This window comes from Ischnura elegans, chromosome 3 (assembly GCF_921293095.1).
Source record: "Ischnura elegans chromosome 3, ioIscEleg1.1, whole genome shotgun sequence".
Classification (NCBI taxonomy): domain Eukaryota; kingdom Metazoa; phylum Arthropoda; class Insecta; order Odonata; family Coenagrionidae; genus Ischnura; species Ischnura elegans.
This window is the reverse complement of record NC_060248.1, coordinates 4,207,083-4,234,484: the sequence shown is the minus strand read 5'-3', so window position 1 is coordinate 4,234,484 and position 27,402 is coordinate 4,207,083. Positions and strand designations below refer to the sequence as shown.

At 41.5% G+C, this 27,402-nt stretch overlaps 1 protein-coding gene across 1 annotated transcript in view; it reads left to right on the top strand.

Annotated features, from left to right (window-relative positions):
* Nucleotides 1–660: 660 nt before the first annotated feature.
* LOC124155339 (max-binding protein MNT-like) overlaps nt 661–27,402 on the top strand; it is a 174,025-nt gene continuing 147,283 nt past the window's right edge. The window contains exon 1 of the mRNA XM_046529074.1: nt 661–834. Within this exon, the coding sequence (XP_046385030.1) occupies nt 768–834 (67 nt within the window). The 5' untranslated portion in view covers nt 661–767. The remainder of the gene's footprint in view (nt 835–27,402) is intronic.

Below are 27,402 nucleotides of genomic sequence, written 5' to 3'. Positions count from 1 at the left end.
ACCATCAATCGCCTGGTGGAGGGGGGCAGGTGGCCTCCTCTCCCCCCCCCCCCGCCTCCTAGTGGGAGGAAGTTCGCGGCGCCGCCGCTGCCGCGCGTGGCGGGAGACTGCACGTAGTTGCGCGTGGGGCCGCCAGAGGGGCGGTGACAACAATGAAGAGGCGTGCTGCGTGATGGTCGCGTGGTGACGTTAGAGCCGCCTGGGCTGCTCTGCTGGGGCCCCAAAGCAAGGCCCCTTCGGCCCCCACCCCCTGCTAAGCACCCGGGTGCACGGGCAGACGAGGAATCGCCCCGAATGCGGCCTTCGGGTGCAGAGGGCGGTGTGCCGGCCGCGCCCGTCCCCAGCAGCCAATGACGGACCGCGCGCCGCTGTGTTGATTGTGCCCGTCGCTGTAGCAACTGAGCCGCCGCTAAGGTGCGTGGCGCGCGAGTGCGGACGCCGGTTGCGTGTGATGGGCGGGGGGTGCCTGCGTGCGTGAGGGCGACAGAGAATTCTTCTCGGCCGGGCACAGTGGCTCTCATGCGTGTCTTCCTCGTGACTGAGTGCCTGGAGTGAAGGGACGCCCTCCCGCGACTATAACGCCCACTAATCAAGTCGCGATAGCAGACAGATAGATAATAGGTTAGGTGGATAGGTGGTGGATTGACCCCGCCCCCGTCCGGTTGCGGGGGGCGGGGTTGTTGTCCTTGTTTGTTGTGTTGTCGTTTGTGCAAAGGGGTTGGGGTGTTCCAGCCGTCCAGCGCTGGAGGCCGGGGCGGGCGAGCAACATGAGCTTGGAGACGCTGCTGGAGGCTGCGCGATTCTTGGAGTTCCAGGACCTGGCGCAGACACGTGGTGAGTGACTGGATGGACCCACCCCTCCCCTCTCCTCCCCCTCCTTCCCCCCCTCTTTATCCTGCATTACGCACGTGCCGCCTCCTCCCCCCGCCCGCGCGGCCTTCCTCAAGAAGGGCGGCGAGGGGGTCGAGGTGGGGGAACAACCCTCCCCCCCTCCGCTGCTGTTTATACCTCCCCTCCGCCGCCCGTTGCTTGGGCGTTCGTCTCCGACCACGTCACACTCAACCCTCTGCATTCGGACGTCGCGTCGGGGTGGTGTTCGTCCCTCGGTCAATGTGCCGCTTCAATCGCGAAGGGAGGGAATCTTGGTTTTGGAAGATCTCCCTTTTGGTTTTCTCGGATTACGCGCTGTGGCGTATGTGCCAAGGTCTTGACATTTTCAGGGATCGCAGAGTTGACCCTGGTCAGCATTTTTGAAAGCTTCCCTTCGACATATTACCGCATACCTTTTTTTCTGTGTTGGAGATGCTGCCAAATCTTCACAAGGGTTTACTCTCATTGCTCTGATGAATTCAAGATGACATCGGTGCTAGATGCGAGGAACTATTCCTCTCAACCACGCCTCCTCTCTTTGTCTTCGAAGGAAAGCACTGCCATGGAATAACAAAAGAAATTAGGCTGGCTCGTGAGATCATTATGTGCATCTTATCCTTTTTGCGATGAATATCCTTCCATTCTACCCCGCAACGACGATATATCTTGGAACAGTGAAAGGTAACTGTGTTCGAGTGTGCATGGATACCAGTTTTGGTGTGTTAAGATGCGTGTTTACGTCCAGTTTGAATAATTCGTTACGAAAGGAACGCTTGAGATGCCACAAGCTGAAAAGCAAAAAAAAAATCGGTGTAAAAACATGAATAAATGACATCTGTTTTGATTTGCGAGGAAATACACCTGAAAAATACTTTCGACGGCTCCCTCTGAAAATGAGGGATTGAAAAGTAGTATCGACATTTTGAGCCAGCTTTATAGAAAACATGTTGTCGATGCCAATGTATCCACAATCACGTAGTCTCAAGCATTTTAAGTTGAGGTGCGTCGACCTCGATGAAACGGCGTTTATTCCTAATTGACTGAAATGGAAGTCTTTGAATATTAGCGCGCATTCCGTGTCGTAGACTTAATTAGGGAGAGTGACTTCAGTTCAAAGCAAAGAGAGGGATGATCGATTAAAGACTTGTTAGCCCTAAAAATGGTAAAATTTAAAGATCTAGGGGTATTGAGTCTTATTTTGAATTTTTGTACGATTTTATACATTTAAATCAGGCCGGGGGGCAGCAACCCTTGGGTCTTTAAAAGAGGCGCCAAAAACGGCCTTAATAAATGAAACGATAATATTCGTCGCTGCAGGCAGAAAAGAAGGGGCCCGAAATCTCCGTTAAACCCCCTGCCCACCCACCCCATCTCAAAATCCTGGCCACGGTACTGCCTAAGCCATCCCTATTACATATTCATTTGTTTTTTTGTTGACCATGTGAACTGCCAACATATTTTTCACGTGCATGGAAAGAAAAAATATTCTCCGAAACTTGAGTTTTATAAGTGACGAATTAAAAATACATAAAATAATATTACTTTTCTAAAACCCGTTGTTCTGACGTTATGTATGGATTTTTTAGGCCTTACTTAGAATCCGATATTAGGCTCGTATCATCTTTGTGTGTTGTCTAAAGAGTTCGCTCGACTTCGAAAACTCATTCGTCTTCAAACCTTGGGTTGTTTGAACAAGTTGGAGTAGACCTCACCCCAAAAGGCGTGAGATTATATTTAAACTTTACCCTACTTAAACTTATTTTTGCTTTTTTATTTATATATAAATCTTACCCGCGCGGAATGCCGAGAAAAGTTTATGTATTCTGTTCGCCGGGAATGTGTTAAATCTTACGTGAGATTATTTTTATAAGAGAGACATTTCACACAAACGTTTGTCAGTCCAACGCTTTACATATATATAGTAGTAATTTTAAGTGCAGTAGCTTGGTGGAATTTTTGCAGCCGCATCGAAACGTGGAATTGCAGACAATAGAATCGGAATCGAAGTGTCTAGATTGCTCGCAGAGATTCTGTGCAGTGGAGAGCCCCGTTGCCCATGGTAGAGGCACTCCGATTGGCTGTTGGCGACCAATCCCGTTAATGGGTTCATGACTCAGTGCGCGCCGCGTACGAACCTTTGAAAGTCGCGGTCAGGAGAATCGCCGAAAGCAAACGCAATGCCGCTTTAAATAAATTGAAATAGAGAAATTCTTGCTAATTATCATAAATGTGAATATTGTTATCGCTGGAAAAGAAGTGTTAATTGTGAGCCAATCGGTGTCCACATGCAGCTGGGCTGGGGGAAAATCTCCATGACACAGAAACACGCCAGACGCAACGGCTAACGGAGGAACTCATGCTCTACCGCGAGCACAAGTACGCAGTGGCACTTATTAGAGTCTCGGGATATTAGTCGACACGCAATTCTTGCATGATTTAATTGGGTACAGGCCTTGTAGATGTTACCAACAGTCAGGGGCGGCTCCAGGATTTCCTTGAGGGGGGGGCGCGACGGGCTGCTTACCCCTCCCCCCACTCTCTCTCTCTCCCTCATGATGTGGCATACAAGCGTCAAAATAAGATAAGAGTTTCGGCATTATAGTTGAGAAAGAATGAAGGAATTGGTTCAAATTGTTTGGTTTTAATGAGCGAATTGCACCGAATACACCGAGAAAATTGCAAAAGCCCGTGTTATTTTATGGAAAAACTTGTAAAAGTAATTTCCGATTTACGTGTGGAATTTCAAACGATCTGTATATTTTTCGTTCCAAGCGGGAGACACAAGCTTTGAATAGACGTTCGAATCGTAGATTTCGATGGAGAGTTGAAGGAAATAGGGCGAGAAAATAAAAAAAAAAACGCTCTGCAATCTTATGGGAAAATTGTGAGTATAATTTACGACTCATGTATTATTTATGCACTTCCAATTATGATCAAATCATGAAAACAGAGAATCCACACCAAATGCAGCAAACCCCATCCCTGTAGATCAAAAATTGAGAGAGAAAAAGCAGACATAAGCGTAACATTTTTAAATAGAGGGTAGTCCACGGTACGTGATGCGAGTTCGCATTTTATACCCCTTGACAAAAGTGCTTAGCGGGCGAAATGAAGTTTTCTCTTCAATATATTAAATTCCAATTTTACCCATAAATATTTAACTTTTGGATTTCAGGAACTACTGTATGATTGATCAAGGAAATACAACTGAAGTCGACAGTAAAATCATTTGCCGCATTTCATCTGAATATCTTGGAAAATATTTTTGAGAAGTTATTATAGCGATTATTATCAAGTATTTATAAATACAATCATGTGCACACACAAAGTTCCATGGCAGTTTTCATTGGTTTCATGTCATTAAATTCCGGAATTTTTTTTCAAAAAAGTTATCTCATTATCTAATTCCGTTAACATTTTACTTTTATTTTTTTTCTATAACGGTGCATATTTATCACATATTTTTTCAAGCATGCTTTCTAACGAGTCCAATTTTTTTATTTCCATGAAAACAGCTGGGATTAGTGTATTCAACTTGAAGCACTCTATTGACTCTCCAGCAAATCTGTCCTTGATATCCGTATTTACGTAATCTAAGATGGGAATATAGATTATTTTTTCCCAATACGCGATTATATCGTCTTCATCATTGGTAGCCGGGTAATTTGCTCGATTCTTTTGTCGATTGGCTGCACGTGGAATGCGGATTTGAATGTCCATTTCCTCCATAATTTTCTTAGCCTTTGCAAAAATTCCAGAGAAAATTTTATAAGAGTTCATCCGCTTATCCTTTAGTACTTCAAAAGTTCGGTCAACTTTTTTTTAGCTTGAAAAACATCTACAGTCTCATTTTGCAAATATCTGCTTAAAATATAAATTGCACTCAAAACATCACTCAGACTATATACAGTTCAAATGAATTCACAATTACAAATTGATAACAATAAACGTCTTCTTTTAGTTGCCGTTTTATAATCATCCCACTTTGACACTTTTTCGAGAGCTTTGGCAATATCAGATAAGTCGTCTCTAAAAGTTACAATAGCTTTATGCCTTTCTACCCATCTAGTCTCACAGTTACCTGTCATTTGATGAACTAAGATATCAACAATGGTTTTATTACGTTTACTTGATGCTTTAAAAAGTCGCGGGAAGAGATGTCGAATCTGGTTCCTTTGAATCATTTTCTAGCCGAGGCTTCTTCCTTATTAGCCACCTAACCATTTTGCATATCTATGCAAATAAATTTAGATCTACACGTACACAAAGAAAGAGAAATCATTTTGATAACATAAAAAAAGAATATAACCCCAAAACGAATGCAACTGTCCAAGCTCACGTGTGATTGATGAATTACTCCAACCTTTTCAGAGAGAAACTCTTCAACTTTAGAATGTGTCGTCAGAGGAAATCTTCAACAATTTTTGCTCGTAATTGTACAGAGCTCCAACTTCAAACAGCAGGCCAGCAAAACAGATTCCTGCGCTCCAACTTTGTGCTGCTTGTCCGTGCCTACGAGTGGAAACGACCGATGAATCTGTTGTCGGAGTTGCAGACTTTGAAATTCGAATCATAGATCTGGCAAGCTTATCTAAGGAATATACAGTTGCAGAAATTTTCTACAAAGAAAATAAACTCGCCTGCCGATAGTGAAACAAATTATTCGGAACATCTCAACTTCGAGAAAAACTCTTTCTGGCTGTAGGAATGTATGTACCGTAGAATGGGGTGACTTCGGCCACACGCGCTTCGCTTCACAAATTGATACTCGATAGCACAATGGGTGACGAGCCATCATTTCATTCTCGCCTTTCCTGGTATAGGTAAGAGGAGATTGCAAGCAGCAAAAAATTCCGTCAGTCACCGCCCAGGGGGGGGCGCGCGCCCCCCGCGCCCCCTGGCTGGAGCCGCCCCTGCCAACAGTCATAGAAGAGATGTTGGATTTTCCCCCAAGGAGACTTCGGAAATGCAAAAAATGTTAGCTTAAACAGTACTCTCGGCTTTCGAGAATATCCAAAGAGATTATTAATCACCCAGTGCGTCGGTGCAAAGGATATTTGAGTGCACAGCTTCAACAGGCCAAGCCACGCCGCATGATTTTCGCATTTCCAGTGTAGGGGTCAGTCCCTTTCCCTTGACCACTTCGCACTTCGACGATTTTTATACTTTAGGGTGCCCGAAGTCTAGACTCGAGATCCTTGGATTATTATAAACGATTTACCCTCCGCCAACGCGATCAAAAAACATATGACCAATAAACAATGAAATTTTAATAGCGCTGAAAGTCATTGGTGAATAATATGTACGGCTTTGTGATATTTCCTTCCATATTTATTGTTTTCAGCTTAATGAAACCGAGACAGTTTAAATAAATAAATTATCGTAGCATTTTTCCTCAAAATTATTTATTTAAGGGGATAGGATACTTCGGGAGAACTCCGCGACAACGGTCGCTGGCATTTAGTTCCGACAGCGACCGCTGCAGTTTGAATTGGAGGGGAAGTTGACTGGGTGGAAGGGGGACTCGAGAGCGAAGAAAAATTCATAGTTGGGGAGAGGGACTGAGCTCTCCTTCTGCGGTGTCAGATTTCGGTCCGATGGCGGTCGGGATCTCGGATAACCTAGGCAGACCTCAAGGAGTTGTTTGTGTTGCAAAAATACTCTTGAGGCCCAAAAAACTCTTTTTGTGTTTTTTGTGTTACTTTAGTTGATCAGGCCTTCGGTCGGTCTCTTTTTCTCTGGATAGTTCCCGCATTGAATTCCGCCCGCTTTCTTCACGGTGTCCCATTTCTATTCATCCTGTACCTCAATGAATGCATCGTAAATAAGATTGCAGTTTATAATTTATAACATAAATAAAATAGACCGTATGACTTGGCTTATTCCACGCCGGTAACCAATATCGCACAATAAAATTGATCGAAACGAGAACGCGAGAAATCGTGTACCTCTTTCGTTAATTGCAGTTTCATTTTTCTCTCTACCGTTTGTTGTTGCAATCCTTCACAAAATCCACGTTTATATTACTTCAATACTCCGTTTTATTGCGCACTTCAATTATAATTTTTTCCAATGATGGCAACGACAGCATAATTTCTAGTACAGCTGGGAGGAATCCTAAATTACCTCTATTTCGAAAGCTTCAACTCCAAGTGTGTAAGGTGAAAGTATGTCTTAAAATTCGAAAATTTTTACAAGTCAATTTCATATGATACATATATGATTATTATGATTGCGAATTATGATTACATTTATAAAAAATCATAAACAGTTATTAAATCTCAACTCCCCTGGGATCATGAAAAATTAATTTTTTCTTAACTTTGAAGTCTGTAACGCTGTAATCGGCACTGAAGCTGAGGAGTCATGATATCCTCATTTTTTTAATCTTACTCGTTTGAAAATGCCCGGAGAAAATTAATGTCGCGCCGCAGCAGAGAAAAATTTCGACGCGGTTCACAATTGGTGAAGGGATTTCAGAGGTGGAATTAGTAACTTCATGTATTGCGATCTCATTACCCTGTAAGAATCCCATCTCTAAAGGCCGTTTTACACGGTAAACGGAATTGCGCAATCTGACGTACGTGCGAAGGCGCAATCAAAATTGCGTCGTGTAAAGCGGTGAATAGGGTAGTTTCCTTCATCAAAGAAAACGAAAGGCATTGATTGCGATTCGTTACCCGCCATTAGTGTATTCATAATACAATAATTATTTGGTTTTTGAAATACCGGTTTAGACGAATGGCAAGGGTCAAATTTTATCCTCATTTGAAAAAGGCCAGATTGGCGCCCATGCGATTCCACTCCGCATGACGTCACAGGGACCTAGTTTATACACGAGAGGATAGGAGTTATACATCGTCTGAGATTACCAATGCATGCATGAGGCACAGAGCTCAGGGAAACATGTCTTAATAATCACCTATTAAAACTGGCTAAGTTCGGAAAATTTTCTTCGTTTGATAACGTATTAATAAACCTTTTTTAAGCCAAGCGCTACCATTCAGCAAGGTACTCAGCTATCCGCTAGCATCCTGCGACGTATCAGCGCTAAGCCTCGCCTCAAGGTCACCTCACCGGGCGGGAGGGGGAACCAGAAATACGACGTACGGAGATATTTCCCGGCATTCATACTTAAGCGTCGCGTTTTCGCGCGCTAGAAAATTTTCACTTTTCATTTAATCGCGAAAAATAGATGTTGTCATTTAAAAATCTAAAAGCGTGAAATACGTACTCCAGGAGTAATAATCTTTCGATTAAAGCAATAAAAAATAATAGGAAACCACCCTATTGCTCGAACACATGCGAGAATGCGGATTTCGTTCATGCATTCGCGCAATTCCGCGCCATTTTAGAAATTAATGCAGCTCTAACCTGCGCAATTCCGTGCCTCGTGTAAAACGGCTAAAGCCGGAAACTTTTGACGCGCGCGTGACTCGATAAACAATGTGGTTCGCGCAGCTGAAAGCTATTAATTATTTCGATGTATAGCATATTGTAAGCACTAATGGAAGTCGCACTTAAAATTGTTACAATATTAATTAATTTATAAAATTGGTCGAGAAAAGAAAAATGCGTCTTACTCAGCCATGCCATAATATATATGCGATAATCCATGAAAAACCAGTGGCCGGGGCAGAAGGCTGTACACCCGTACAATACTCCGGTACAATAATTTATTGTAACCAGGTGTATTCTGGCATATTTTAGGCAACATAAAGTTCAGGTAAAACTCTTTTAATTTATCCACCATTGCTGTGGCCCAAAACTGCTTTCCCTTTGAATTCTGTCAATTATAATCCCATGAGGAGACCACACAATAAAATCGCAATATTTTTATCCTATATTTCTAGCTGTCCCTGTACTTGATAAAAATATCTGTTTCTCCTGGTAATTTGTCATCAACAAAGAGACCTGCGGGTAAAACTTTATGTTTGATTGAAGACTCATATTCCCTGATGGCAGATTTTTCGTTAGCATTTTCCCAATCTGTAGCCTTGTTTCCTCTGAAGGAAGGAAACAAAATATCGTCTGCCACTTTCTCCCTAGATGTTGTGGGCCTTAAATTGCAAATACGGCCAAAGAAAGAGGCCGTCAACCTTTTCCACATTTCCGCCTGCCACGTCGCATTGAGCATTTGCTCCCGTGTTTCCCTCTCCAACTTTTCCCTTGAGGTTTTATCCATTTTAAGTGATGATAGGAAATTATTCATGGAATCTTGGCTGGCCAATGCGATGTCACTTTGTACATCAGGAACAAGCCCATCATGTTTGTCTGGTCCCTCAATTCGCAGACTTTTTTTTTTTTTTTTTTTTTGTTGAAGTTTCAGAGAATTCCAGTCGTCGCTTTCTCATGTACTCCCTATTCCTTTTGGAGGAAACAGAAATTTTTTGTGTATTCTCCTGGGCTCTTGCTCGTCAGTCCTTTGTGAATTATGCCATGTACATCATCTTTCACATTGAAGGCTACCGATGCAATGGCACACCTAGTTTCATAGGCCCCCCTAAAACATAAATTAACCCTTTTCCCTCCTACGTACTTAGCTACATAAGAGTTGTAGGACTCCGCAAGATGGTTTGTCACGTTAAAAATCAAACTAGCGTAGTGACGAGATAATAGACTGTTGGCAAAGGTGATATCCTCCCATATGCCGCAACTAATGAAATGAGGGACCAAGTTTTCCTCTCCTTCTTTGGGCCCTTTGCAATAATATTTGTCACATTTATTATGGTCACCAAAAACATGATTTGATCCTTGCTCTATGTCCTTCTGTAGGAGTTTGACCCTTTCCGACCCGGCCATTTTCGCTCTGAAGGAGATTGCCCCACTCACAGCTACCCTCAATCTTTGCAAGTTATTAAGTTTATTTTATTTAATAGTACTTTACTGCGGAAAAGATCCTACCAACATATAAAATCACGTATCAACAGGCCCATTCTCAGAAAAAAGTCACATCCATAGTAAGTCATGGAATGAAGTGATCTTGTCGTCCCCCTTCCCTTCTGCGAGAGGCGATGTGTATTTGTTGGACCTTTGCAATCAATTAGGGATTTCAAAATACGCACCGCGACACAACCATAAGTTGGACAGAAATGGCTTTCGCGTAATGCCTCCAAGGGATCCGCGCAAAGACGCTCTCTACGAATTTAAGGACGTCTTCAGAGAACATAGTGAAGAATCTGGTTGACCGGCGTCACCAATTCAGCACAAAGTGGAGGCTTTTGAGGTGTGGTTTTTCCGTCAGTGAGTGTGGAAGTGTGGTGTGGGCAATTTGTTGGCAAATATAATCTGCTTGACGCCTCAATTTGCACAAAAACTCTGTCCTGTCCATTTGTGGAGAAAAAAATTACGCCAGAGTGTAGATGCCTCTTTTATGGAATTGCCCTTAGAATATTTTTCGGCAACTTTTGAATTTTAAAAATTGTCAATTGCGGTTTTTTCTCTCATTATGTTCATAAAAATGTGAAGAGTCGAAGAAACCGCATTTCTAGGCTCTATTTTCTATCCACTAAATTAAATTGAGGTGCTTTCTGGCGAAAATAATCAAATACTGTTTGTAGGGAATTTTCAAAAATATTTGCGACTCTTTTTTTGGCCAAATCAAAGATTTTTGGTTTGCTCTCTAATGCGAAGATAGGATAACATAATGTGCAATTGATAATAGAAAAAATGATAATATTCCGCCTTTAGGCCTTAAAAGAAATTTCAAAGCACACGCACCAAAAGCCATAGGCATGATTAACGCACTTCTACTTAGGCCTGATGAAAGCTAAGCCTTTTCTCAGAGATTACTATTTAATAACCTGTAATTTCCTGCAAGCAACAAAATTCTCAAACCATCTTCAGAGGAAAATCAAAAATTTTCACGCGCCGACAGTTGGTCACATACTGATGTGAAGTGGCAGCTGATTCATTATTGTTTTGAAAAAAAAATGACACGATAGTGCAAGTTTAAACACTTTTTGACAGGATAGGAAGGCAGTGCATCTTAGGACAACATATTTTTGTTGGAAAGTTTTATTTTCACTAGCTCATGCTATCAAAATATTTAAATTAATTAAATTATAACTTTGGTAAAAGCAAAAACATTAATTAAGCTGTCCTAAGAAAACTAGAAGTGATAGAACGAATCTAATCACGGATTAGGAATCTGCGCGAAAATATATAACGAAGATCACCCAGCAACGTCTCTAGGACAAAAATTATGTTGACCAGTGTAATTTAAGAGTTGGATTAGCTGCGACTCCTCGGTATAATAATGTGGTGGTATCCCCTTGCCTTCCACATCGCAGTACTACAGCCGTTAAATTAAGTGTTACCACGCCTGCAGTGAAATGTGTGTCATTGTACTGACCACCGTGGTGTCCACCTTCACTCGTATGAAGAAGAGGTGCTGCCCTCTCCTCCGGGTGATGTAAGGCATAATTGTTGGCGGCCCCTCATCGCCAAGTCACGGCATCTTCACAGGCTTAGTGTGTAATTAAGATGGCCTATCTCACCCAGGGATAGACCCATACCACCTCGGAATGCCGCCGCTTTTTGTCCACGACTGCTTTTTCGACAAGTAAACTAACTCGCTATTATCGCAGCTAACCTCCATATCCAGAAGCGGCGGCAAGATGTTGAGCGCGTCCGTTGTCTCCCGCAGGCTCTCCATATTGACGTGCTCGAACAGCTTCCTCATTGTGAAAAATAATTAAAAGAGCAATTGCCATGGATTTTGGCATTGTCTTTGAAGTGCAGCATTGGGTACTCCATCTTGTCCCGGAGCTCTCCTTTTCACTGCCCTGAGAAGGGCAGCGGCGGTGACTTTAGGCCTGGAGCCGTCTGGTGCTGGAGGCGACTGTTCTCCGTGCTGCTCCCTTTGTGGCCATTTCGCCACACGCTCCCTCAGTGGGATTCCGTGCTGCTGGTGGTGAGGGCGAGAAGATGTCTTCCAGAGAGCCATGTCGGCCATCGCCTCCGCCTTTTCCTCTGGAGTCCCATTGGCCTCCTCAGTTGGGCTTCCTCCGCGTTTTTGTTCCGCAGGGCCTTTGCCATCCTTCAGAATGAGCCATCTTCTAGGTCCAATGAGGCGATTTTCCTATCGCATGACTGCTGACGGAAGTCTGTGTTTAGGCTTCGGACGAGGTGTGGAGCCGCATTCGCCAGCGCCTTGTCCTCAGCATCTCTCGATCGTCGAAGAAGGTTTTTTTTTCGGATAGCAGCCGTGATCTCCGGTGGGAGGGCCAGGTGATTCCATGCCTTTACCGTCTTCGAAGGCACTGACTTGTCGATAGCCTACGAGACGATCGTTGTTAGGCAGGAAACGGTGTTTTCGATCTCCTCCGCGTTTCTCGCTGTCGCTTTGATGTTGACCGGCGGTGACCTCCTGTCGGAAGACATCCCAGTCTGCGTTTTTGTAGTCCTTAATAATTCTCTCGGGAAGCAACATCGGGCGCCGGCCGTGACGAAATATGCCCGGGAAATGGTCATTCTCCAACGCTTTTATCGTCCTCGCCGTAAGCACCGTCTGCAGGTTGTGAACTGCGATGTCCAAAATATCGCCTTCGTTGCTGTAGCTTGAAGTGCGTTGGAGAGCGCGGTGCTGAGACTCTGCATTGGTGCGCAGAAATCCAGCAGAGCATTTGGTGTTGGTCACACTGGAGTTCCACTGGTAATGATTCGCGTTGAAGTCTCCTGCTGCGATGGTTTCGTTGCCAGCTTTAAATAATATATCCAAGCCTGCCTCCCGGATGGTGGTTTTCGACGGGCATCAGACACTTACAAGTCTCAGCGGGCCGTCGGTGGCCTACAGAGTGGTGGCTGTCGCTTCCAGGGAAGGGAGGTCCGGCAGCAGGCATCGCCGAGCAGCAAGAAGCTCCGAGACTAAGATGGCTGTGCCGCCGCCACTGACAGCTCCGACGCGATCGTCTCCAAACACCTTGTATCCCGCGGCGGTGCTCCTCTCTTGAGGAGTGTCTCCGATAGAAGGGCCACGTTACATTACTGACGTGTATTGAAATGCAAGGAGGTCCGGGATCTTCCTAGAGATGGCGCCACCAGGATTTCTAGTGGCGATGCGAATGTTGGCTTTGAATGGTTTTTCAGCCATGGATGCTCCTCAGGATGTTGGGCAGTTGGGGCATTTAATGACGCAGTAATTTGGACCAGCGTGTCGAGGATGTCGGTCAAGGCATTCTGCTCCGATAAATCGGCGGTTTGTTCAAAGGAGTTTTCATTCAGAGTGGCCCTAGGAAGAGCCGAATGAGCAGATGCCTTGAGTTTCCTTAAAGGCACCTGCATGCTGGCGACAGTGTCGGATGGCACGGCAGATGCTGGCGCCAAGTCTGGGAAGTCCACCTCAAGGCGCTTTATCGGCGTCTCCTTCTGATTCGGCGGCGGTCGGACGGCGTTTCCTTTCTCCCAGGCGTTCTGCTTTCTCAGACACTATTTGGTGGTAGTCTTCTTCGACTCTCTTCTCTCCTTGTCGTCGGATTCGTCCGATGGTGGCTCCGAGTCAGCATCAGTGGCGGCTGCGGGCGGTGTTTTCTTAACTTGTGCCTTGGAAGCCGGTGTCTTGGTTTTTGGCGGCTGCTGTCTGCCATTTTGCTGCCGGTTACGCCTCTCATTTTCCGCTGCGTAGAATGCGCACTCCTCAGAGTACGCTGCGTGCTTCTCCTTGCAGTTGGGGCAGCAGAGGTCATGTTTTCGGTTGCATTCTTGCACCACGTGGCAGCCGAAGCAGCGAATGCTGCGCTGCGCGGCGGTGCAAAAATAGCTGCTTTGTCCAAAGCGGTCGCACCTGAAGCATAGTTGTGGATCCCTATAGTTATGTAGTGCAATCCTGCATTTGTCACGGCACAGGGCACAGCTTCTTAATGGAATCAATCGGCCTCTCAGGAGTGGTGGCAGCGTTCACGACGAATACCCCAATTGTCTCCTGCTCCCTCTTTATTTGGTGGCGTCGTCGTACGCCGATTCCCATGCACTGCATTTCCTCAATTATGTCGTCCGGGTTGTGTCTAGAGTGAATCCCCTGAAGGCTAAAGGCTGTGGTCTTCTCCATTCCGGTGGCACAGATCGAGAATCGGGCCTTCTCCGTGCTCAGGACTTGCCGCAAAGCCGCGTATTCAGCCGCTGTGCGGAGCTGTATCCGTGCTGCGTTGTCGCAATGGTGAACTGCATGCCCTTCACAGCAGAAATGATGAGGGTCTTAGGGTCCTCTGTCATCGTAAACGATAATGCATGGTGGACGTTTCGAGTAAGGCTTGGATGTTCCACTGCCGGAGGCGGTAGCTGTTCTCCTTGGGTCCTCGTCTTCGAGAGGAGTCGCGTCTTCCGTCTCCATGGCGTCTGGTGTACCAGCGTTGTACTGGTGGTCGTCTGCTTTCTCGGAGAGAGCAGAAAACTTGCTTTCCGTCGTTGGGATGGAGGCGTCGCTTGATGAACGGACCCTCTTGACGATGTCTTCATCGAAGGCGACGAATGGGCGACGCTTGTCGCCGCTTCTTGGGAGAAAAGCACCGAAACCACGCGACCCGTTCTCTTAGGGAAGATGTAAGGTGTGTCTTCCGATTTCGAAGTCGAGGCGGGCGTCAACGCGGGGGAATCCCCGACGCCATATTGTGGGTTGGCACCCTTTTCAGGATGCCGATGAATTCCGTGAGTCAACGTCCAAGAGTCATGTGCAGTAGTCGTCGCAATGAGGTAACCAGGTGAGCAGGTAGGGGCAGCGCTCCTACAGGTACACTTGGGATTAGCCGAAGATCTCCAAACCCGGAGAATATGAAATTGCCTCTGATTATGCTCATCAGTGTTTTGCACGGAATTTTGCAACAGATGATCGATGCTAATATTTCGATATCGACTGTGCTGTAAATGGGCCGGTACGCCATGGCGTATCCCCTAAAATCCAAACTCGTTATAAGCGTACCGTTTAAACTACCTTTCTAAATGTGTAAAAAATAGCCCTTCTGTCAATTGTCCAATGGATTTCATAAACAAACTTCGGAAATCATTATTTGCTTGCTCAGAGTTGTCTCGTGGCACAACTTGGAACTAAAGTAAGAGTTGGAGTTTGACATTTCAATCGCAGCCGCGGATGTGTAATACATGTTCAGCTGTTGGTAATTTTATGAGTACCGCCTAGATTTTTCCTCAACTGCAGCACCGGATGATTGATGAGAATTCACGTGGTGTCCACCTCGGCTTCAGCTCTCCGCTTTAAACCTCGTTCGTTCATCTTCGCATTGACCAATTGCACGCTGATGACGTGAAACAAGAGACACGCGAACAGCGGCTTCGATTGCTAATTCGATAGTTTATATTACTACAGGAGTCTCCACTGGGGAGCAGTTGCAGCGTTACTGTGAAACCTGTCTCTCCGCGCATTAATTCGAACTCAAGCCACTAGTGGCGCTAGGATCGGTAGCTGTAAATGTATTTGGCTTTGAATTCCCTTCAGAACTCTGAAATAAATATTGCCGTTGCCCAGTGGCTACGGTATACGACTTCTACGCTGAGGTTCTAAGATCGAGTCTCGTCTGTGGTATTTTTGACAATATTTCTTTCTACTTTTTCTTTTATAGAAGCCTGCTTTTCACAATTATTTTAATGATTTTCACTGAAATTTTCACTTTTTCTTTGCGAAGTTTTGTGTTAATCGAGCAAGTTATGGTCTTTTTACTTCGGCCATCTTTTTACTCGGCGAGCTGCGTTTCCTCTTAAAAATAAGCTCCAGGGAAGCGTCTTGCCGGTGAACGTTGCTTTTTCCATTAAGAGGATAATCTATTGTAATCATCAAAGAACATAGCTTTTCCGGTTATGTTTATCCTACTCCACAGGGTGTTAAAAGTTCAACTAATAACGAAATCTGATTCGAAAACTTGGCATGAAGGGTAAGAATGAGTCCACAATATCACGTTGCAACATAAAAAGAAAACAAATACATGTGTATCTTAATAATGCGTCGTGTTGCGACACGAAAAAGAAATAATTCAAAGGGTGAAAAAATGGGAAAACATCAGATGTCGCAAGTGCACAAAAACATTTCCTCGCACAGAATTAAAGTTTTCAGTGAAAATCATGATTATAATTGTGAAAAGCAGGTTTCTGCAAAAGAAAGAGTAGAAGCAAATAATAAAAAAATACCACAGATGGGAATCGAACGTGAAACTTCAGAATTGTATTCCAGTACCGCAACCACTAGACGTATCGCTTTGAAGGGATTAAATTTCACTCGTTAACTGCGTTTCTTTGACTATAAGATATGAAATTGAGCTTGATATCAGTTGATTTAGCTTGATTTTGAGCAATGAACGATAACATTCAACGCGTAGCGTATCTCTTGCGGGGTAATACCTATGGTGACTTTTATCCTAACGACTGGCGCGCCGCTATTTATTGCGACCGCTGAGAATCGTTGGAGGTGGAGAATCCTGTGTAGAGTAATTATGGATATCATCGTCTTTCCCCCCCTCCCTATGTTATTGTCATCATTAATAATGGGATCAGAGTGCCGTGGCGATCAGTATTCTCCCGAGAGGAAGGGGTGGAGTTGGAGGGGAGGAGGGGGAGGTGGCGTCCTCTCCTCCCCCTCCCAACAATCACCCTGGCAGCTATTTCCCGCGTTTCCATTGTCTTTGGGGCGTGATTCACGTTTCGCCCGCAGCCGGCGCCACGGGTGCCGGGTGCCTGAGCACCTACGTCACCTGCGTCGGACGCAAAGCGAAGTGCAGCACGAGGCGCCGGCCGGGTGCGGCAGCGCGGAGCATTCTGGGCGCCGCCGAGGCGACTGCGCCCGGGTGCGGCGCTACGATTGCCCGGCCAGTCACGTGGTTCGTGAGAATTTTCTCGCATTCGCCGAGTGTGCGGCCACCGTCGACGTCACGGCAACGTTCCCATCAATTCGCAAATATTTTAAAACTTTTTACATTACGTGATTTCAAAAACAACACAAAAAGTATATTCTCTTCGTAAGTTTTATGTTATGCCTGCCTTCGTATCGCCAAATAGTTGTGAATCCTAGAGTGAGTAGTAGATAATTGTACCATAGAGTAAGTATATTCTTACATACTTACTCTATGATTGTACCCATAATTTCGAATATATTCCCAAAAATTAGCCGATAGTTCTCATTAGTTGCTCTATTATGGTAACGAATTTTTGAAAGTGATTTTAGCCGACAATACTTTTTGGAGTTCCAGTACTTCCGAAGTGCATGAAACTTTGCAAATGCAGCAATTCCAAATGGAGGAGTTGGAACTCCGCGCGGCATACAAATGTAATTGTTTAAATATTTTATAAAATTTAATTTATTAGCTTATTTTATTTTAATTTACAAGTTTTTTTTGTGGATTGCTAAGGTGTACGCGTCTAGATTATGACATAAAATATTGGTAAATTCTGAGATGGGGTATTTGAGAAAAGTTAATTCAAAATGTTTTATCATTTAAATATAAGAATTAAAAGAAAGGGTATTGGATGAATTCTTTGTGCATTTAGTGTGTTAATCAGGGTCCTAGCATCTAACTTAATATATCTGGACCTGAAACAGTTTGGTGGTTAAGTAGAAGGAATTACAAGATTCAATGCAATCTTTTTCGTCAAAAATGCGAAAAATAAAATGAAATACGCATGAAAGGCATAAACTTATTTTGCAAAATGGTGAATGGGGGATTTTTTTTTTTTTGAGGTGGTCGCAGAATTATTCATAGAAATCGCAGTAGATTCGACGAAGGGACAGACGTGTTTTGAATTGAGATGGAATGACCCATGTACATTGTACATATTATACCTATTTCGAGGTACCCCACATATTGATGTGCTTCAAGCAGGGTGGAAAATTCCCCCCTCAACCGCCCACCCCCCGAAAATATCAGCATTGCTCTACTGCGTGTCTGAGAGGTCCTGTTCTTGCTCTCTGATGTCAGCTACCTCATTAAGCTGCGATTCATTGCATCTGTGTCTATTATCCCTTTTTAAATGATATTTTAAACAATCTATTTTTTTATTAATCGGCCTTTTCATCTTTTATCTGGCAGATTGCGTAAAATCGTGTCAATTAACCATTACTTATTTCTCATAAAATTATAAATGTGAAGTGAGAGGTGACTTGATGTGAGCTCAGATCCTTTTATTCATTTAGTAATTTGCAGTTTACAGTGCCACAATATTACTAACATAAAATTACGAACTCGTTCAAACAAAAAATTTAAATTAATAACAATGCATTGCAGGTGATGATAATGACTTTTAGGTTTCTTTTCGTTGCCATGGTATTGTTACTATAACATCCTGACCTAATCTACGGAAACGTATTACTCTTTGAACGTTGCTGCAAGAAGTCTCGTCGCAAAAAATGAAATATCAAATATATCACACTATAGTACCAACGTAGCCACGTATATAGCTGTCATTTTTGTTTAATTTTAAAGAAAATACTCATATGCACAATTTAACGTAATTTTCAAGAAATGTTTTGTTTAAGTAATCGAATAAGATCCTTTAAAACAGTAAAAATGACCAATGAAATAAATAAAAATGGTAGTATCCTGATATTTTTGCTTTGCCTTATCAATGTCGGTCATGTTAACGACCAAACATGTTAATGGTCTCCATGTTCACTCATGAAAGTTGCATAATTTCAAGGGAAAATAAATGAAGATTCATCGTACTTAGTATGCAATGTGAGTGCTCACAGGAGGTGTTGTTACAATAAGAAACCGAAAGTACGTTTATTTCCCCGTATTTCTACAAAATCAAATGTATGCTAAGGGCCCTTTATACAGGCTGTATTATAAATCTACACTCTACAAGCTAACAAATGGACGCAAATGTAAATATTATTATTATTTGGCTTGTTAGGGTCATCCCTAGTAGAAGCCATTTCTTGTATAATGAGGTTCTGATGGAACCTATCGCCGCTTATAAAACAAACACCGCTGAGATTGGTCATTTGATCGCTGCTGGTGCTGCCACCTCACTTATGTTAGTTAGCCGTGCGAATCGCCCTCCCCCCCCCCCTTTCCAACACGCGCTTGAATTCACCCCGCCCCCTCTCTTCCGCGGTGGGGAGGAGAGTCTTCTGGGTTGATGACCAGTGTCATTGCCACCGCTGCGAACAGAGACCTCTCGTGTCGAAAGCACGTGGTATGTTGCCTAGTTGACTGCCGTGAAAATCGGCTGTTCAAGCAGTTGCTGTCGTGGTAATCGCGAACAGGGCACCAATCGATTGAGGCCGTGGTCGATCTTTATTCGACCTATTGCAGTCTGACCGTCTTAATGTGGCAGTTGGGCATTTATACCTATCGACCAATAGGATACTGACTTACGTATGCCCTTCGGTCGAGGCAGATGCTTCGTAGCCTACGCCCTATTGTTGGGTTCTTTAATGCCCTAAGCGATTTAAATTTATCTTATTTTTTATTGTTTTTCATACTGGGCATGAAAATACGAATTTATATATAGCAAAGTGTCTTGAAGCTGAGCGGCAAAATAAAAAGCTTCTGTTCTGCTTAGCAGTGTAAACGAATGCCGCTCAAAATACGTATCATCGTGAGTTTAAAATTGACACCAACAAATAATTTTAAAAACAACGCATGCTTCCGTAAAAATATTTCATGAGAATTTATATTGTTAATGCCCATGCAAATTTTCATTAAGATCGGCCAGATAGTTTTAAAATGGTGGCGTGTCAAAGTCCCCAAGTGGCTGTACGAGATGGAATGTCATGAACAGAACCGCACCATAATTTTCTATAATTTTCGACGAAGCCTCACTCAGCAAGAATGCGTTATTGAACCTTTTGTTGTTTTTGAGGAAGAAGCACCATCAAAGACAACCGCTTATCACTGTTATACAGAGTTTCAGCGAGGACGCTCTAGCCCAAAGATTATATACTCTAGAAAGATGTGTATGTACGTGTTAAAAATGACGTAGCAAGTTTTGGCCGCCTACTGTAGCGCCATCCTACTTTTGCAGCGGCCAAAAAAGTAACTTCGGCTATGCTAGAGCGCTAAATTCAAATTGAATAGCCTTTTTCCCCGCCCCCCTTTCCTAAGGATTACCAATATTACTATTTATTAACAACTCGGGCCAATGACCCGTTATCATAGTTGATATCCATTACGGTTCGCTAGGGTGAAAACACTAAAAAAAAAATTGAGTAATACAAAGCACATTTATTAAGATTTCTTGCATATTACATTGTGATCACACTGCAGTAGCCTTTGACACAGAACAATAAAATGATACAAAACAATTATACAAAAAGATGGGATTATATCCACAAATGTGAAGTAACAATCAAATGTGCAACAGAAAAGTTTGAGAACTGCACCTCAACATTAATAATGAAATGAATCCCTAAGGGTGCTATTCGTAGACGGCACTTTAAGCTAAAGTATACATTAGCTGGGCTAAAGTCTACTTTAGCCAGGCTAAAGTCTGCTTTCTCTGTTTCATAAACACCACTTTAGAAGAAAAATGGCAGAATTGTCACTTTACCGTAAAGTGCCCAACCAGAGCTCACTTAGGGTAAAGTGTTCTTTACGGATGAATAAATATGGCTGCTTTTGAAGTTGAAATATGAAGATATTTGGGTTACGGAAATTAATAGGAATTAATTCTTTGGTGAGACTCAGCAGAAGACAGGCATATTTCAAGAAATAACCAGACACGTAATGTGTCTCTCTTTCCGGAAAATATATCGAGTCAGTATTGCTGGAGATGACCCATTACTTCTGCAGTTGAACTCTATTAGTTGTTATACTACCTAGGACATTTTTACGATTATGTGATAATTACAGCACAGTAAGTGGTTGAATAGGTTGGCATAATTTGTGTTGATTTTTAAAACAAGCTAATTATGTTCTTAGGTTATGCATGTGTTTATATTCTAGAATTTCCCCCCTAGAAATGATAGCAAATTTCTGTTTATATTGGAGCCAATGGTCCTCTTAAGCAGACTTGATTTTCATATCGTTTGGCAAACCAAATGCTATTTTCTAAACATTTCATTGTATTTTAAGCGTTTTCATTCCATAATTGCTTTATGTACTCTTTCCACATGCCTCCATATTATGTTAACATTTTCTTGTTTCTGTCATTTTGAAACTAGAGAGTTTTTGTTTCGTTTTTCGATTAGTCATTTGAATGTTTACAATGATGAAATAGTATCTTGCCATGAAAGGCAGCAATAAATAAGTAAAACATACTTTCCTTCATAGTCATATTATCTGCAGCTAAGCAATATTTTATCGAGGATGTATATACATACAGCCGCATACATCAACATCCCAAGAATTAAAATACTGGTAAGAACAAAAAAATTCAATAAACACCAATACCTACTTCAAAATATGCGTCCACCTGAGACAACCACTGATTGGAAAATCTTCAAATTGATTACTACAGTTTCAAGTTAACGTGAGAGAATTTCACTATTTCACCCACCTTCAATGAACTTATACCATCAAACTTCGACTAACATGTAGTCCAAACAACCGTGTGCAGTTAAACAGGCAAGATTATCATAAAATGATGTGAAAATATCAGCATTTGTATCTTTACTTTGCTGAAAACATCGAAGTGCATTTCCAATGCAGGAAGCTAATTAAAAGTGAGCTTTTATTCACCTAACTCAGTCATTATCATACAAAAAAGATAGTGGGGAAAAGCTTCGGACAACGCAGTATTAATTTACATCTGCACACAAAATGAGAGAACGAGAAAATGTAGCTTAATAAAATCTTTGCACAATACAACATGGAAACCTAGTCCCCAAAAACCTGTAAACAACTTAGCAATTCATATCCTGAGTCAATTTTTTGTTAACCTTTATGAAGCGTTCATTGCCAACACTCAAAATTTCAATGCCTGATCGAGACTTAAGCAGCTACAGTTCCACTTTATAAAGTGAGATCCTGGGGATGCCTTTGAAGTGAACTTTAGCTAAACTCTCACTTTACCGTAAAGAGACTTTGTAAAGTGAGGAATTTTAGTGTCTCTATGAATCGCACCCTTAAATGCTTTTTTACCCCAAAAACACTTTGTATGGCACTGCATAACATAATAAATAAAAATGTAAATGAAATACAAAGATTTCTTAAAAATCTAATGGCACAATTAAGTGGTCATGATTCCAATTGGTTACGCATCATTGTAATTCCAAATACATACAGCTACACCATTGATATAAAAACACTGACTATAAGATGGCCTGTAGGCAAAGATAAGGAATACCTTAGATGTACACCATGGCAATGTCAAAAATTTTACTTTTGCATATTTTCCTATCAAGGTTATTAATTTGGTTAAGAGCAAAGCTTCATTTCCATGTCCATTGCCGCAGGAGAAATCTGCAGGTTGAACCACTTCAGCAACTTCAGTTTCAAGATACTGTCAGAGCAAACAAAAAATATATAAAAATATGTCACCCAATAAAAAGCAGGTACTCATAAAGATGAATGCGAAAGTACATTAGCAATCCCATCAAGTTGATTACATACCTCTAAGCTCCATGCCTTGGAATGTTAGAAATCCAATGGAATTTTTCAATATTCAATCCCATTCATCAGTTTAACTGCTCCATTATCCTGATCTAAGGTTTCACATTGTACTTGGGTGATGAATGACATCAATTCAGATACTGTCAAGGTAAAAAAAAAGATAAATGACAATATGTTACCTGGTAAAAGAGAGATGGCCATAGATATGAATATCAAAGTACATAGTCAATTCCATCAAGTTCAACACGAGCCATTCCATATCAATGCAAAATAAAGTGTTTACCTCACCATTTTAGATTTTGTGGAAATTTGTTACGATGATTGCAAGTGCTGGAGCAATAATTACCAAATTTTCAATTTTTTATCTGAAGCAGTTACAGAAATATGGCTAAGTAATATTTTCATAAACTGACAAAAAAGGGAGAACAAATATTTTTCATCACTCTTTGTGCTGTCTTAATTGAGCTGCAGAGATGGGAAAGGTGTCATATACCAACATTTTGTACACTATTTCCAGTGAGATACAAGTATTAGATAGAAAGTTTTGCAGAAGGGTTATGCAACATTCTTTCAAGTTCTCTGCTGTATTTATCCATCTGAAGATGGCATGTATAGCAGGCATTCCAGTCTGCTTCTTCAGGCTGGAAGTCAAGGTTCAAATGAAAAAAAATGTCAACTGAATTAAAAAATCAGCTTGAGTTGACATAAATAAAATGGACAAGTGCCTATTCAAAAACACCTAAAGTGGGGGAACTTGAAAATTTGGAGAGTGAGATGTTTCAAATTTGATGACTCTTGACATTTAAAGAATATTCTTTTGACAGGTGGAACATCTAAATTAAGTCATAACTTAGGAGTTTGAGACATAATGCAAAAGAACCTCTGATGATAAAATAGATGCACATGACTAAGGGCCTATCTGAGGCTTTCTGAGTCCGTACTTCACAAGACTTAATCTACAACCAGATAATGAACGACTATCTTGTTTCTCTGTTGGTGAGACTTTTTCCTTACATTTTTATTGAAGATAAAATTAAGCACCACATGGCTAAGCTATTACATTATGTCATGATGATGATCAAATCTGTTGAGTGATTCATTTATTAGCTTAATTATTAGCTGGACTGAGTGGCCACACCCCACTTGTGAATATTCAACTCAACAAATCATAAAATGAATGAGTGACAATGCCAAGCAAAATGTGGCATAGAAAATAACTTAAGTAATAACAAGCAATGCAGTGTAAAATAGCATTTCAACTGATCACCAATTGATTGAAACATACGTACATAATTCTGAATATTGCCCTTGAGAAACTGTTACACCTAAAACTTTGCAAGACTCCCTTGAAGTAAATTTAAATTTAACATGTTCCACTCTGACTGTAAAATTCAGTTCATTACTGTAACCTTACTCAGACTAGATCATTTAATGTGATCTGTAAAACTGGAATTAGCATAAAATAACCTGCAACATGGCCTCCATTAGGCAACCAGCTCTCTAGCTCCATTAGGACTGCCACAAGTATAGCTGAAACAACACCATTAATGTATGAGCCAGTTTTTCCAAACATAAGAATTCTTATTCCATAAAGAAACTTATATCAATTTTAAAATTTGGTAGATATTTAGTATCAGAACCAGCTATGGGTGTACCACTTTTGAACAATATTAAAATTACGATTTTTCAACAGTAAAGGGCACCCAACAGTTCAGAACCTCAATCATACAAATCCAATGTCTCACGATAGAAGAGGATAATGAATGAAACCATTGACTACACAGCGAAGAAAAAAAGTTCTACTAGAGAAAGACTCCAGTTCAGATCAAAGGGGATGTAATCGTAAAATTAAATTTCAAAGATCATTACCTATTCCATTGCGTTGAAATTTATCCAAAAATCACACCCCAACATGATAGAAATCCAAGAGCATTTTACAACAGATCTTGCCAATATTCACTTAACCATGTCCAGCATACAAAGCCAATGTCCCATGCTATACGCGACTGATGAATTATAGCATAAATTTCACTGTGAAGAAAAAAAAAAAGATAGGTTCCCATTCGAAGAGGTCATATTCATAGAATGTAATTAGAGTTCTTACCTATTTCATTGAGTTGATCTTTATCCAACATTCACACCTCAACGTGATAGAAATTGAAGAGCTTTTTTCAATAGAATACGCCAATTTTCACTTGACAAAATACACCATACACATCCAATGTCTCATGCTATATGTGATTGATGAATAATAGCATATATTACACTATGAAGAAAAAAAGCAAAAGGGGATAAGGTGCACAATCAAAGAGGTTCTAGTCATAGAATTTAATTAAAATAATTACCTATTCCATAGAGTTGACCACGTCCAACATTCACACCTCAACATGATAGAAATTCAATTCAAGGGCACATCCTTCCTTACTCAAATATCGAACATCCATAATTATTTCCACTTATTTTCATGTTTTAATTGTCCAGATAACGAGATAACTGAGTAATACTGGTAATACCTCGAGCAAAACGAATGTTTCTGTCAACAAAAACATAGGCAGGTAAAGCAACTGCACAATGTTCGCATAGTACAGTGGCGTAGGTTACTTTTGCACAATATGCATTAATCCGTATAAAATATCGTTCATATATATCCGCAGATAACATTACACAATATTAAAATATGTTTCTTCCGCTGCACTGCTCTTTATTTTGCCAATGAAAAGTAATTCACACTAAAAGGATTATGTTGGTAATAGCATGAAGGATATCGAATAGGATGCTGAACTTGATGAATTTTCACTAGCGCCCCAGGTCTTCACGCGGTGTCTTATCCACAACATTAGGTAAGCCGGCGGCCTATACTTCTTTCACGGCCTTGCTCTAGCCTCTGCGACGAACCGCGTGAAGGGCGACCAAAAACAGCCGCACAGTGGGCTGAAATCGAAAAAAGCTGGGCAAAAATCAAAATATCGACTTTTTCATTTCGGACCGGGAATAGTATATCATCATTTTAGAATGTCCAGAGCATTTTAAACTGAAGTTAATTTTTTGTCAACATTTTTTGTTTAAATTTTATAGCTCGTCAAAAATCAACAAAAATCTATGAAATCGTGAGTGCGCGATTTATACGAAAAAGTTCTACGTTTGTTCCCCATACAATGGAATACAGTTAATAATTCGGCATTTTTGAGGATATTAATTGATATTACCACTCTTTTAGTTAATTAAGAGTGAACTTTTGTTTTAGTCAATTGTATTTTTATTAACTTTATGAATTGTTAAAAATATCACTGTTTTTCGTTAATTTTTTACCTAATGCTAGGATAAAAGTAGTTACCGCCGCTTGCCGCTCCTAAGATATTTACACCAGGAGTTAGACTGAAGTCTATATTATTAGACGGAAAATAAAAATCTTGCTCCAACTTGCTCCCCTCCGATTTTTTCGTGGTAAAGCAAAATGATGTGGGGCGGTTGTCGCACCCGATAATATGCCGTCTCTGCGATTGGCACGCTCTCTAGCCGAGTGCTCAGCATCAGTCTCCCTTCAGTATTCCTTGTTGAAGTGTGTACCGATGGACGTTCACAGTTTAGTTGCCCAGTTATGAATACAGCATTAGTGACTCGCCAAGATTTACAAAGTGTGATCTTGGCAAATAGAAGGGGGACCATCAAGCAGAAGAATCGTTAGTATTGGAGTTTTTACACAAAAACTTTTTTTGAGAGGAAATGAGAAAATACAAATTTTGCTTGCGGCCTTCATTCAAAAAGTGTTTTTCATCAATGCTTTCGAAAGTGGGTTGAGTGCACACGAGTGAATAGTAGATTTCTGAAGTTCAATCATATTTATGAATGAATGAATGAAAAAATTGTTCAAAACGCTTTCCTGTCCAGAATGGGTCTTATTGTTGATCTACCAAAGGCAGGTTTTGGTACGACTAATGACGGCAATACTGCGAGATGCTACTTCGTAAATCCAGCGCATTCAGCTGAAATTTCAGGTAAATTGCTATAGTTCCTTCAGTGATATGATAAGAGGTACACGAAGCAGTTTATTCCAAAAATATTCTAATGTAAGCAATTGGAAGTTGAAATTGAAAATAGGGTAGTTTCCTTCATCAAAGAAAACAAAAGGCATTGATGGCGATTCGTTACCCACCATTAGTGTATTCATAATACTTAAATTATTTGGTTTTTGAAATACCGGTTTAGACGAATGGCAAGGGTCAAATTTTATCCTCATTTGAAAAAGGCCAGATTGGCGCCCATGCGATTCCACTCCACGTGACGTCACAGGGACCTAGTTTCTACACGAGAGGATAGGAGTTATGCATCGTCAGAGGCTACCAATGCATGCATGAGTCACAGAGCTCAGGGAAACATGTCTTAATAATCACCTATTAAAACTGGCTAAGGTCGGAAAGTTTTCTTCGCTTGATAAGGTATTAATAAACCTTTTTTAAGCCATGCGCTACCAGACAGGAAGGTACTCAGCTACCCGTTAGCATCCTGCGTCCTATCAGCGCTCAGAGCCTCGATCAAGGTCACCTATCAGGCGGGAGGGGGAACCAGAAATGCGTCGTACGGACTTTTTCCCTTCATTCCTACTTACGCGTCGCGTTTTCGCGCGCTTGAAATTTTTCACTTTTCATTTGATAGCGAAAAATAGATATCGTCATTTAAAAATCTAAAAGCGTGAAATACGTACTCCAGGAGTAATAATGTTTCGATTTAGGCAATAAAAAAATAATAGGAAACCACCCTATTGTCGAAAGTTGATATTGATTTTAAATGCCATAAAATATATCGAATTGGAAAAAGTATTTTTACGCCAGGGAATTCACTTAGTCAACTTACTTGGCTTTCTTAATCGTTAAGCAGTTAGGATATTATTATTACGTGAGTTGGTAAATTATTAGTAATCGACAATCATAATAGGACGCCATCTACAATTCTACTCCAGGAATTTCTGAAGAACTAATTACCCGCTTCCCGGTAATTTTGAGAGCTGTCTCTACTGGAATTCGAGTAAATGATAAAATTTTCT